General features: G+C 42.4%; 1 protein-coding gene across 4 annotated transcripts in view; it reads right to left on the minus strand.

The window, feature by feature from the left end:
• The window catches only part of cep112 (centrosomal protein 112), a 105,370-nt gene that overhangs the window by 566 nt on the left and 91,113 nt on the right, over positions 1 to 13,691 (minus strand). For 2 of the 4 annotated variants that reach the window (XM_078951578.1, XM_011478215.4), the window contains 3 exons: positions 11,414 to 11,503; positions 2,633 to 2,734; positions 39 to 134 (listed from right to left, as the gene is read on the minus strand). In XM_078951578.1, coding sequence (XP_078807704.1) covers positions 60 to 134; positions 2,633 to 2,734; positions 11,414 to 11,503 — 267 coding nt within the window. In that variant the 3' untranslated portion in view covers positions 39 to 59. The remainder of the gene's footprint in view (positions 1 to 38; positions 135 to 2,632; positions 2,735 to 11,413; positions 11,504 to 13,691) is intronic. The other 2 variants (XM_004071678.5, XM_020705326.3) reach the window with 2 other exon arrangements.

Genomic DNA, 13,691 nt, shown 5'->3' on the forward strand with positions numbered 1-13,691 from the left:
AGGACCCTGTCCCAAACTGGCCCCTGAACTACACACACGTTTCTGTACAGTCCAAGCCATCACACCGACCTCCTGCTGCGGCAGGCATTCAGCTCTTCCTGTAGCAAAGAGGCCGTCTTCTGGAGGAAACTGACCTGCGCAAACACAATTCAAAAGACGGGGAAAAATGAGCCAATATCGTTTGCTTTCACAATCTTTATGAAAGAAGAATGGAAACAGCTTTGAAGCAGAGAAGGTTAGATGGCTCTAGGTTAAGTTGGAGGATGAGGGAGGAGGAAAGAAAAGCTCGATTGTTGAGACTAGAGGTCAAGACAGCAGGAGCTGGGGTCAGGAGATAGGGCAGCGGGGTTAAAGCACTTTGGGACAACATGACACATTACGGACTAGGTCAGTGGGGTTTGAGACGTTGACAGAGGAGGCCGCACCATTCTTCTGTTTAGCTACAAATTTTAGGTTTATTTATGAAGCTTTTTTTTTTCTTCTTTTGCTGAAGGGAAAATACACTCCCCCTCCATCTACATTTACACAGCATCAAGAGCCTGGCAGAATAATCACAGCTCCGAAAGCATCTGTATTGTTCTGAGACTGCAGGAGTGGAGCCGAGCGTACATTCCTGTCTGTGGGGGAGACCTCAGCTCAACTTCTAACGTTTCATTTGGCACTTTACTCTGTTGAGGCATACTTACTGGTGTGGTCAAAGGCTCCGTGAGACATAAAAACTCTCCATACCTGACTCTTTTTTTTTTCCTCCTCGAACAATCTAAATAAATAATATAACTAGCATACATAATGCATGCTAATGCGCAAAACCCAAGAAGACAGTGTCAACGAGAAGAGAAACCGCACAGGCCGGGGATTACAATTCATAAACATATCTGTTCGCGGAGCTGTGGTCGCCGAGCTGAAATAAGAATGACTGTGAGCGAAGCAGAAAATGCTGTTTCCACGAAGTTTAATTAATGCCAAAGCAAAAAATATTTAAAAACTGAACAGTGAGAGGTGGAAAAAAAAGGGATGGATCTGAGCAGAGGCTGGGCTATAGGATTTTGAATCAGGAGCAGCAAAAGTATACAGCAGTAAACGTACTGGTCCTTAACCCTTGTGCTAACCTGTGAGGGTCCAGATGACCCCTCCCTTACATTGATGTGTTATCCCTACCAGGACAAAGGTGGATAAAGGTGGAGAGGATTTTATGTAATCCACGGACACCAGTGAAGATCAAAAATAATTAAAGAAAAAAGGTTGAGCGCACTGTCTTGTGGCACTTAACGCTGGGAGTGGGGTCATCTGGACCCCACAAGATAGCACAAGGGTTAATGATCCACTCAGATGAAAACCATGTTTTTAACATGCTCTTGTAGCATCTTTCCTCATGATGGAGGACGTATGTAAGGAAAATTAAGATTAAAACTGCAGTTCTGAGTATTTCTCATCTCAAATAGTTGTGAATCAGGAGCAGACACAACCATGCTGTTGGAAAAAGCTTGTAGGTGTGACATAGAAGCTGCATAGCTCCAATATTGCTCGCCATTTTTGTTGCATCTGTAATGTTGGGCTGTAAGCTAGCGGGAGAGCGTGTAAACAGATGGATGATGGGACATAGGGGCAGGCTTACTCTACGGCAACAGCCCCGCCCACAACTCAGAATTTTCTAATGAACGCCTGCCGCTCTGCTGAAACTATGTTCTAAAAAAACTACACAGGACTTTCTTTTTTTTTTTGGCTAAAAATGGCATAATCATAATTAAAAGAACACTGGGAAGAATTTTGCAAAAGATCCAAACATGATTGGAGTGGGACTTGAACTCTTCTGTAAACCATATACTTGTGATCATAACAAAAGCTAAGCACGAAAAAACAAACAAAAAAAAAGCTTTTAGCAGATGTATAAGTGCTATAGAACAATTTTTAGCATTCTTTATGATGTAAGCAGACTCCAGTATTACTGTGGAAGAATTTTGGATCACTCCTCTTCAAAAGGTTGCTTTGTTTTGGCGAGGTCTTCAATAAAACTTTCTTCGGGCCTTCAACTGTGGAAGTTGAGGCTACATCTGACCCTGACAGCTCATAAAATGCGTTTTCTTTCATTTATTTATGGGGCTATCCACCTCAACAGCCTTTGTTGTGCAAACTATCAGAGGACAGACTTGGCTACCTTGTTCTGCTACTAAAGATAAGCTTAAAGGTAAACACACCATAAAACCTGTCATCAGATAGCTGACACAAATATTTATTGCTTTGTTTATTTATTAAGGTGTGACTTTTAGGCTGTGCTTTTACCTCTGAAACTCAGCAGGAATTTGTCTTTTCAATCACATTTGTGATTAAAAGACCACTAGTGGGACCTTAAGCAAAAGTATATGTATGCAGACAATTCAAAGGACCAAAGAGAAAAGGCGGTTTAAAGTTTGTGATGAATAACTCATAAAAAACCCCAACATTATTTACTTAGGTAATGCAGGCTCTTATCAATGTAACAGCAAAAGAAATGGTTTGGTTGTCTTCTTTTTGCTTATTTTATTTGCTGAAGCAGTAAAAGCTGCACGCCATTTTCTGATGGTTTGGCCGTTCCCTGAGTGGCGTGGGAAAGCGCCCTTCGTCTTCATGTGAGGGTCAGACGGTCAGTCCTCACCTGAGCTTTCAAAGAGGTGATAGTGTCCTCAAGTTCCTGCCTGACTTCAGCTGGCATCAAACCTTTGATCTTCCCCTCATACTCCTGATGCACCATGGTCACCTGGAAAAGAAACAGAATATAACATGAACAATATTGGTTATTATTATAATAGTATTATATGCTGGTGAAGATGTGTTTCTGCCTCCCTCTACATCAGCTGAGCCCACTTGGACACATTGTGGTTATCTCCTTGTGGGAGTGCTCCTGCTCTTCACAGCTCCTTCACATCCTCACAGGGGGTCTGCAGAGCGCCCTCCGCACAACACCCCCCCTACTGGCTGCCGGCGACTGCAGCCGGATCTGACACAAAGCCTTTCTGGGCCCGACGCAGCTGGGTTTGGAAGAGGACAGAGCCGCCGCGGTGGTGGGCAGAACACATCAAACGCAGCAGCAGCTCAATAGCTAGCTAGCTATCTCCACTGGGGAGGACTGGAGGAAGTCTGTCTGGGGCTAAATTACACTCCACTAAACCAGAGTCTGATTATAGAAGTTGAAAAAAGGGCTTGGTTAGAGCAACCCCCCCCCCCTCCTTCGCTTTTGGCCGCAAACACACACATATGGATGCACATGTGTTGGGTGTACGGCCGTGCAAACACGTGGATGCACAAACACTGCTTTTACGGTACTGTAAAAGCATTTACAGCATTCTGAAGAGTTGCTGAATCAATAAATTCGGAGCTTGAGGAGCGTTTTAGCAGAGCTTAATGAATGAACGCCCAGCTGTGGAAGGCAACTGTTTTTACCCACATATCACAAAGGTGTAACCGGGGGACACTCGGGAAAACCGGCTCTCGTCTGGTCTTTATAAGTGAAGGGGAGCGTGGATGAAGCAACGTAGGAGGAAGGGGGGGGAGAAAGATCAGCTTCCTTAAAATAATCTTCCTGTTGTGGATTTAACTGATTGTTCTTGCTTTGGCTAATTAATCTTCCTGGCCACAATGAAAGGGATTGATGAAGCACTTCAAAGCATCTCTCGATTTAAATGATCCCAACATGACGCAGCTCACTTTGTCTCGGCTCAGTGCGCTAGATTAGTCGGCCGCCACTTTGCCAGTTTTTTCAACCGCCTTCCAACCTGCTGAAAAAGCAGCCGTTTGCATCAGTTTTGCGCGTGCTTTGGGAAAAATCAGGTCAAAGAGGATTTGAAAGTTCCGGTAAATAACAAAGTGACAAGAAAGAAACCTTAATTTGAAAGGAACAGAAAGAAAGAAGGGTGCAGGTTTTCAAATGTCTATCTATAGCAGCGTCTGTAGTCATAACAGAATAGCAAGCCAAGACAAAACACACTTCACTACCTCAGACCAAAGCAATAAACAATGGCTGAATAAACACATCCCTTACCAACCACTATGAATATATGTCTTAGATTCTTCAAAAATGAAGTTCCTCTTGGTTCATCTATGGTGCAGCCACCGCAGCAATGAGAGATCCGTTTTGCTTAAATTATATGCCTTTTTCTTTTTTTGGTGTGTGCGGCAGTTCTCCCTTTTCTGCCCCATTCATACATCAAGATGGGCAAAAGCATGTTCGCAGACCTGCAGAGTGCCATGTCCGAGTACTCACAAACATGACGTGCGCTAGAAAGAGCTTCATTTTCTTTTTCTTTTTACGTTGGCCCACGATTCCGCAGTCATTTCCCTCCAAAGCTCTCCTCTCTAAAGCTTACTTTTCTATGCAATGTGTGTGGGTGGAAGCAGCAGCACGTCTCTGTTGTGCAAACCTATGGTAGCTCGTAGAAAAAGCAGACAATGTCTGACTTCATCATATCTTTAGGCTGAGTTAAAAATTCAAAACAGAAGCATCCGACTCCCCTGAGATGTTTGACTTCCTTCCCGGGAGACATCTCTCCTCCAGCTTTAGGTTCCTTGCCAAGTGTCCCTCTCACTTCTGTCTTCATGGAAGCACAATTTTTCCTTTATTCTTTTTATTAAAGAATGAATTTTTTTTCTTTCTTTGACATGTGGAAGGAGACATGCGACAAGATCTAAGGAAAAAAGGCTCCTTTCCATTAGAACAGAAGTGAGATTGCCTTTGAACGACACCGTTGATCAAACCCTTCATGAGATTTTTGGACATTGACAGACTGCAGATGAGAGACAAAAAGCAGAAAGAAAAGAGATGGGGAAACACTGCAAAGTAGAGAAAAAACATGGCTTTAAAGGGCACTTTGACTTTCTGAAGATAAATCAGGATTCATCTGCACAGCTCCTTTAAAATGTTTGCACCTGATGAGGCACAATTTTGAAGACAGTGAGGCGCGGCAGCTGTTTTTCCCTCCCAGTCATCTTAAAATGACAACATTTCAACTATATATAGTCTTTAAATTGTGGTTTTGACTTTGTCTTGTTTTCACTTCTGTCACATCGCATGTTTTCTGACAGCTTCCAGCAGAAAAGGAAAACACACCTTAAACACTTTCAACGTTCAAATGAAGTTTGTCACATCCTTGGGAAGCTTGATGCATGCTAATGAAGTCAGCGTTGTGTGCGCGAGATGGATTGTGGGGCAAGTAGCTTCTGCAAAGACATTTTTGATTTATCCCCCCCCCCCCCATCTTGTTCCTTAGCAACAAAAACCTTGTCAGAGACAAGGCGGTACATAAAAAAATGTCACCACTCACAAACTTTGCACCTTTCATGCACTGATTTAACATTTAGTTTGCAAACACGGTTTTTAAAATGCTTCCAAATAGAAAGAGTTTACTTAAAGCTGACAGAAAACTGGAACTTTTCAATAAACTTTCCTGCATTTATGTGTTTCTATTAATACTAAATGACTAGATTTGAATGTGTGACCGTTTGAACTATACAAACTGCTTATCTGTAATGCAGCTAATACAATCATAAGGTCAGTAACTCATGGAAAGTTTATGTTTAAAGTAAAGTTACTTCTTGAAATCCATATAAACTAAGTCATCACCATCTTAATCAGTTATGTAAGGACTTATTGGCAACTACCCTTATGTGTGGATTCGGGGTATGTGCGGGCGAAATTGTGTCTATGGTCCATATAAAATATCTAGGTCGTAGACTGACAGCTCAATGAGCCCGTAGAGTGAAAATGTTCATGCACATTTTTTGTAAGGGCAAGCTGCGGGTGTCAGGTCGTAGCAAACAACACGTAAGGGTAAGCAAGGGGGTACAAATATTTCATTTTTTCACCCTCCCCAAAGCCAGAGCAAGCGGTTCGCTAGTTCTGTTCAGAATTTCAGTCAATTCTGGGATGAAGACTTTAAATTGATTCACGTGTTCTTTGTGTGGTTTATTTTCTTCTCTGGTTTTGACGTGGTTTATTCATGATACATCTGTGAAAATTTTACGCACAGACAGACGACAACTTTTTTCCCTTTTTCCGTATATTCACTTATGACCGATTTTTATCCGTGCAATATGCACAAAATGTACGTAGTGGCTGTTTGACATCGCCTTAAGGCTTTATAATCTCCCTAACTGGACAAACACATCCCTACAATTACTGGAACGCCCAGTATTAAGGCAGACTTGAGCGGATAAAATGGTTATTTAATGCCACTATTTCTTTGCAAAAAAATAAATAATTTGTAAATACAAAATAAGGTTTCTAATGTTGGGGTACGTAAAAATTCACCTCAGTAAAGTTACTAGAGATAGGTAATGTAACCACACAGGTAAGAAGTACAAGATCTGGTTGTGCAACAAGACTTAAATCTTTCTTTGTTTCTTTCAAACTATTTAACATCTATATTCATTCCATGCTTGTAGGGTCAAACACATAAAGGACATGCAGCACACATGGTTTAGGATCACTGATGGTGTCCCCCATGAAGCGTTGGGTCGGTTTTACATCGCCGACTCTCTTAGACCCAGCCTGGTTCAGAGTCTCATTGTTTCTACCACCTTTAGCGATCACCACCTGGTCTGTATAGCTTCTTCTCCATTGGTAGTGAGTGCCTATGCCGACGATGTCACTGTGTTTTTGACCAATCAAGATGATGTCACCCCCCTTAGATCTATGCCAAGGCATCTTCTGCCCTGGTTAATTGGTCGAAATGCATGGCCTGCATGTTCGGGGAATGGGGGGGGGACACGTCCTACATTGCCTGTAGATATAGTTTGGACCAGAAGGGGTTTAAAAATTCTTGGGGTTTATTTGGGTACAAGTGAGTTTCAGATGAAAAATTGGGATGGGATGTTGGACAAAGTTTGTGCTAGGTTGTCTAAATGGAAATGGTTGCTACCTCAGCTGTCTTACAGAGGACGCGTCCTGATTGCAAACAACCTAGTGGCCTCGATACTCTGGCACAAACTGCTGGTTCTCTCCCCTCCTAAGGATCTACTTACCAAGGTGCAGCATGTGCTTACCAATTTTTTCTGGAACGGTAAACATTGGACACGAGAAGCTTCCCTGTTTCTGCAGCTTTTGGAAGGGGGGCAGGGATTACTTGACGTCACATCCAGACATATGGCCTTCAGACTGCGAACTGCCCAGCGGCTGCTGTATCACAGCGGCATGCGATGGCTCGACACTGCCAGAATCCTCCCAAGAAGAGCCGGAGGTCTTGGCTATGACAAACAGCTCTTCCTTTTGACCAGAGGGCATCTAGATTTAAGTGGTCTCCCTCCTTTCTATAGTTCACTTCTTGAAGCCTGTAGAGCTCTAAAGTTTATTCATGCTAAGGATGCCTTTCCCGGACTGTGGATACTCGAAGAACCCTTGTTTTTTAACACTGATTGACTCTTATCTCTTGAATTCGTACTCAATTAGATCAGCATTAATAAATGTTGGTTGTGTGAAGCTGGGTCACTTGCTCTTACCCTTGGAAGCCACGAGACCACAGGTTAGTCTATGTCCCAGACTCCTTGCTAAAGTGGTGGATGACGTCATGAAATCTGTTCCTGCCCAGGGGAAACATTTTCTTCGACTTCCCAATAACGACTGGACTGGTACTTCGCAATAATCTTTTCCGTCCTTGACCGTCTCCCCGAATGACGAGGATTGGACAGAGGATGAGGATAAACTGCTTGCCTTTGGCAAAGAAGACACTCTACACCACATGCGTGAAAATTTGACATTTGCAATCGTAGAAAGACATGGATGCCTCCCAGTGGACTAAGGTTTTTGGAACAGGTCACACTCCAAAAGGACGCTGGCGGTCCCGGTACAAGTTGCCTGTTGAAAAACGCGCCGCTGATCTCCAATGGAGAATTGTACATGGTGCCATAGCTACAAACAGATACAAAGCACACTTTGTTCCAACTCAATCAGACAAATGGGAATTTTGTGGGACATCTCAAACTCTGGCACATTTGGTAATTGAGTGTGACAGGCTAAGGGGTTTGTTCACAGTCTTGGAAGACTGGTGTCTCAGGCTCGGGGAGGTGTTCTCCTTCCCATTGTTCGTTTTTGTCCCCAAGTATACGGTCCGAAGGAAACATGTACACACCAAATCTCAATTTTATTTTTGCAACAGCAAAACTCGCTAGCTGGGTAACAAGGAAAAATTTGTTACTATCTGTTGGTTGCGTGGATGATCCCTTTATGTTTCTTTCTCTTCTGAAAAGTCATGTGGATGTTGAATTTGCTTATTTTAAGTTGATCGATGACCTTCAAAAGTTCAAAAGTGTGTGTGCTCTGGAGGGAGTTCTGTGTGCTATCGGGGAGGATAATAACCTCGTGTTCCAATTCTAATGGATTACAAGCTACATACTGTTTTTTTTAGTTGTTCCGCAATGGGGTACCTTTTCAGGTCTTATTTCTCTTTTCATGTACAGTGTGTCTTTATTTTAATGTGATTTATTAAAGTTTTGTAAAAATCAAAAAGTATTTTTTTCTTTCTTTCTCTGTCTTTCTACAATGAAGTAAATGAAAACTGTGTTAAGCCACCTGGTGGCCACCTGCTGAACTGACCTGGCTTCAGTTAGTTTTCTTCAAACTGGCCTAAAAGAGAAAGTGTAAATGTTAAACTGTTAAATTAAGCTTACAAATTAAGCTATATCTGTTCCCAGTAACACATTTGTCTTAGGTTCAGATCTTTAATTAACAGGAAAAAATAATTTCCTGCATCAGAAAATAAACTCATTTAAGAAAACGTCTGAGCAGTTCAAATCCTAATATTCTCCTAAAACTGAAAGAAATGATCTGCTGAGTTTGCAGGCAGGGATGACAGAGAATGTATGCCTTTTTCTAGTGTAAATAAAAATAACAATACATTTGAGTTTTCCAGCTCATTTTGGATTTGTAGCTTTCTTATTTTCAGGTTCTATTTTTTCCTGACAAAGATTTCAAACCAGAAGTGAGCTGATTATGTTTTAGAGGCAAAAGGCGCCTGTGAGGGCCCCCGAGTCGAAGGCAGGCAACATCTGAGTGAAGTCGGGGCAGAACGGCTCTGTTAGCATGCGAAGGATCGGATTATAGAGATACAAGGATTACAAAGCCACATCGTGGCAGATAAACAAGAGCAACATAAGTGTAAGGAGACAAAGTGGATAAACAACACGGAAGTCCAAACACTATAAGCACTTCATCTGCGTGTATGATGCTAGCTAATGCAAACAAAAGCAGCTGATTTTTGACACTTTGACACACCTGACCTAAACTGAGAGAAAAGTCACTCCTCCAGTTTGTGTGGAAAAGCTCTTCTTCAAGTCTCTTCTTTTGGTTTCCAGCTTTTGCCAAGCTTGTTAGAAAACCACTGAGAAAAACTTATGTTTTTCACATGTTCTTGTGGCATTATTCTGACATATATATTAGAAAAATGAAGCTGAAAATCAGGAACAGACCAAAAAAATGCCGTTTGAGAATCGTATTTGTTACATAGAAAATATGTTGGACGGGCCACAAGCTCCAACCTGGTCGCCATTTCTGTTGAACCAGTAATGTTAGGTTGGTTGTGTGAGGGGCTGTAAGCTAGCGGGAGAGAGTGTAAACACAGAGCTCTCAGCAATGGGAAGGGGGGCGCGGTTACTCCATGCCAAGAGTCCTGCCAATAACTCAGAGGGGAATTTCTGATGAACTACTGCTGCTCTGCAGAAACTATGGGTGTGTCCAAAATCAAGGGCTGCATCCTTCAATGACCGCGGCCTTCCGGGGCGACGGTCCTTCGTCGAACGGGCAGGCCGGATATTAACGGCTGTGAATTTGAACGAGTCTAGCCTTTAGATAATTCTACCGTTACATCGGCGAATGTACTGTTGCCTAGCAACGGTGAGTCCCGAACAGAGAGTAGTGAAACATGCATGGATCTCCAAATTTTCCTTGGCTTGTTTGATCTGACTTTTAATCTTGGAGGTGTAATCATAAAAAGGTGTAATTATCTCCACATCCGGGTCCCGCTTCAACGTCCACCATTGTTGTAGGAAAATCTCCGGGTTCGGGCACAATGCATCTTGGGATTTGGCCAGCATAGCATGATACACCAGACCAATCCTTGAAATTGGGAAAAAGAAGGCCGTATTCGTTGGCCGCATTTGAAGGAGCCGTTGAATTTGGACAGCACTTGCTGCTGCGCTGTGACGGAAGCAGCCCTAGAAGAACGCAGCCAAATTTGGACACACCCTATTGTCCTAGAAAATGACCGTTTTTTTATTTTTATTTTAGCTAAACACGGCATCATGGTAAATAAAACACCAATGGGAACACCTTTACAATAGATCATAAGATTATCAGAATGAGTCTTTAAAGACTCTGTGACCAAATTCCAAGCTACTTTTTTTTGTCTTGAGTTATTTTGTTAAGAAGGCCTGACTGAAATAATTTGGTTAAAGTAACAGATTTTTAGGGTTAATCCAAAAATCCTTAAGGCAAAAGTCAACTTTCTTTTAACATATATTAATAGTAAAGTATGTTAATATGCTAATTTAAGTAAATTACATACATGTAAAAACTAGAGGTAAAAGAGTTATGAAAGAATTCGAACTAAATTTTTTTATTACTTTATATTGTAGCTGAAACATTGAGATTCAGCCGAGCATTAAAGACTGCCGTGCTGTGAAAAACAGATTCTGGTGGAGTGACAGGAAACAATCCAGATCTAGTCTGGATGTTGGGCAGTGACTGCTGGCTCCTGACCCCTCACCTGACGGCAGTCACACACCGAGGTGTGTGAGGTAAAGTGTGCACATGGGTGGGTGGTTCAGAGGGAGGAATGAAGGCCTTTGGTGTACATACCGCGATAAAAAGGCCAACCTCCTGTGTGAGTGCAGTCATTAGAGCTTTCTTCTCTGACTGTGTCAAGGTCAAAACAGAGCTTGATTACAGGGCATTCTGGAGAGCCACAGGGAGCGTGTGTGAGCGAGCGCGCACACAGAGGCTTCCCTTTTGAACACAGGCAGTGGTGGCATTCCTGGCCCTAGGCGCTGGCTCTGAGAGGCAGCTCTCAAGGAATTTGGGAATTATCTAAGGGGGCATTTTGTCGGCTCTGAACAGACGATGAAGGAAAGGTAGGGTGATGAGGGAGGGCAGCAAGAGAGGGAAAATGAGTTGTTTGGCTTGTCTTTTGTGGACCTGGGGGATCAGCTAAGCAAAGCAAATTCAGAAAAGGAAGCAGGGGAGGTGATGAGAGAGCATAGATGGATGTTTATGGAGTTACCAAAGCTCAATCAAGAAGAATATGGAGGTTATGCCCCGGCAAAGAGAAATGTAATGAAAAAAAAGGCCAAAGTAGAAAGTTGAAATAGAGTTTTTTTATTCAAGAGGAACAGTCTTCCTCTCATCGAGGCTGACAAGGAGAGAAAAGGCAGAAAAAAAGAGGGTCTCTGTTACCTTCTCCTCAGTCTCCAGCTCTTTGCTAAGCAGCTTCTTCTCTGTGCTGTGCAGCTGCCTCTGGAGACTTTCCAGCTTTTCCTGAAGCATCTAAAAAAATAACAATAATTTAAAAAAAATAAGAAGTTGTGAGTGTATAAAAAGCTTTTTAAACGAAAAAAATCAGCTAAATGAATAAAACCGCAAAGAGTAAAACAGCTTTAGGGGAAAAAGGGTTGTGAATGAAAGAAAAAAAACAACAACTCATGTTTGTTTTTAACATTTAGAAATATAGGAAAAAAGTTGTCTGGGTCATTCTCTTCCTCTCTGTTGTAAGTAATAACGCGCCGCAGTTCCTGTCTATTGCTTGGAACCAGATGTTTTCAGTGCACATGTGGACACTTCATCTTCGATTAGCCTGTACAGAAAACAGAAAGTGATGTGCACACACATGCACACCCCTCTAACAAGTGTGGGGGCCTCTGTTTAGCATCAATACTCCTGTCTCCCCCCCCCCCCCCCCCCCCATACAAGTGGAGCTGAGTGAGAGGGCCAGGTGTTGCCTTTTCAGTTTCTTTTGGAAGTCTCAGGAAACACAGTCCAGGTGAAAGGCATGACCACCCCATCTACGGCCCACTTTGCAGACATAAATCAGACTGCAGAGCTGCAGGGCAAAGAGGAACTCCTGGGTAGCACCTGTAGGAAAAGCACCAGAGTGGACCGAAGGGGAAACACTGAACTAAACAGCTACACATTCAACTAAATATCTAGTGCAAGACATTTTTGCTGAACTTGATAACAACTTTAGTGTTTTGGCTTTGGTGGAAGTTTCTATCACTGATATTGGCTCCAAAAATAAACACTTGAGTAGTTGGTTTACTAAATAATAGCATTTCTTTTTTGGTTTCTTTTTAATAGCTCGAATCAAATTTTCTCACGGAACACCACATTCAATTGGTTTCCTTTTGGACTATAATCAGGTCAATTTGTGTCACGGAGAGAATGCATTTCATGTGACGAGATGCTCTCAAAAACATTCGGTAATAATCAGGGGGAAGGGGGGGGGCGAAGGTTCTGCGTACAATTCAGAGACAATTGACAAATCTGCTCTGCAGAAACTATGTCTTAGAAAACGACACTTTTTAAAACTTAGCCTAAAAACAGCATAATCATAATTAAAAGGCCACTGGGAACGCTTTTACAGTAGAGTGGGTCTTTAGGAAATGAGCCTGTGAAAACAAAAAAATAAAACCAACCTTTCTGACAGAAAGATGAAATGATTCAGAATATAGTACCTCATTTTCCCCTCTGTTAATATGGCTTACCTTGATTTTTTCTGTACCCCTCTGTACACACATATATAAAAAATTACCATGCTTGGGGCCAATTTTCCTTTACTTTTAAAGATGAAAAACACCAGGAAACCAACTCCCCATTTCTAAAACCCCCGCCTGATTTCCCCGCACTCTGACGCAGAATTTCTGGACCTCTTCTTCTGGGAAGGGCAGTTAAACACAGGCTTCAGTGGTGAAATGCACTTTGTTGTGGGTTTTCTTTTGAGATATTCATAACACATTTGGGGGTGTGAGGGTGGGAGTTCAGCGCTTGTCATTTCATTAATAGAAACATGGGATGATTGTGCTGATGAGCAGGGGCTGCTTTGTGAGTCAGAAAGCTCCACATTTAGGGGGTTAGTCACTGTCAGACAGGATGGACATGTGATACGTCTTTGATCCCCTTCAAAAAAAAAAAAAAATACGGTATAATTTGAATCCCAATGACCACAAAAAAGACGACTGACAGCAAAAAGCCAGTTAAGGTGTACGGTTAACACCTGTGACCCCCCCCCCCCCGTTCACACCTACAAAGGCATCACAGATTTAACTAAAGGCTCAAAACATTTATTTTAAGAAAAAAAAAGTCTTTCAACTTCACATTCACACATAAATAATGGATATATGGAAGGATACAGGTTGTGAATTATTAAGTGTAGGAGGCCTAGCTGAAGTGTCTCCTGATACTCAGGGAGATGTGGTATTTATCAGTTGAGCAGATTGGGATGATTGAGAACAGGCCAGGAAGAAGGGGAAATCAATTTCATTCGGGGAATATAGAGGGAGGGAGCGTGACAGGGGAGGACAGGAGAAGGAAGCGTGACAGAAGAAGGTGTGTGAAGGGAAGATTTATTGTAAAACAAAATCTGGGAAGTCAACTAAAGAAACGAGAACATAATGTGAGGAGGAGCAGGAAAATAGATCGAGAAAGGTGAAAATACGGACAGCGAGAAGGCGGAGGAGGA

The sequence above is a fragment of the Oryzias latipes genome, chromosome 8 (genome assembly GCF_053564925.1).
Source record: "Oryzias latipes strain Hd-rR chromosome 8, Olatipes_Hd-rR_3.1".
Taxonomy (NCBI): Eukaryota; Metazoa; Chordata; class Actinopteri; order Beloniformes; family Adrianichthyidae; genus Oryzias; species Oryzias latipes.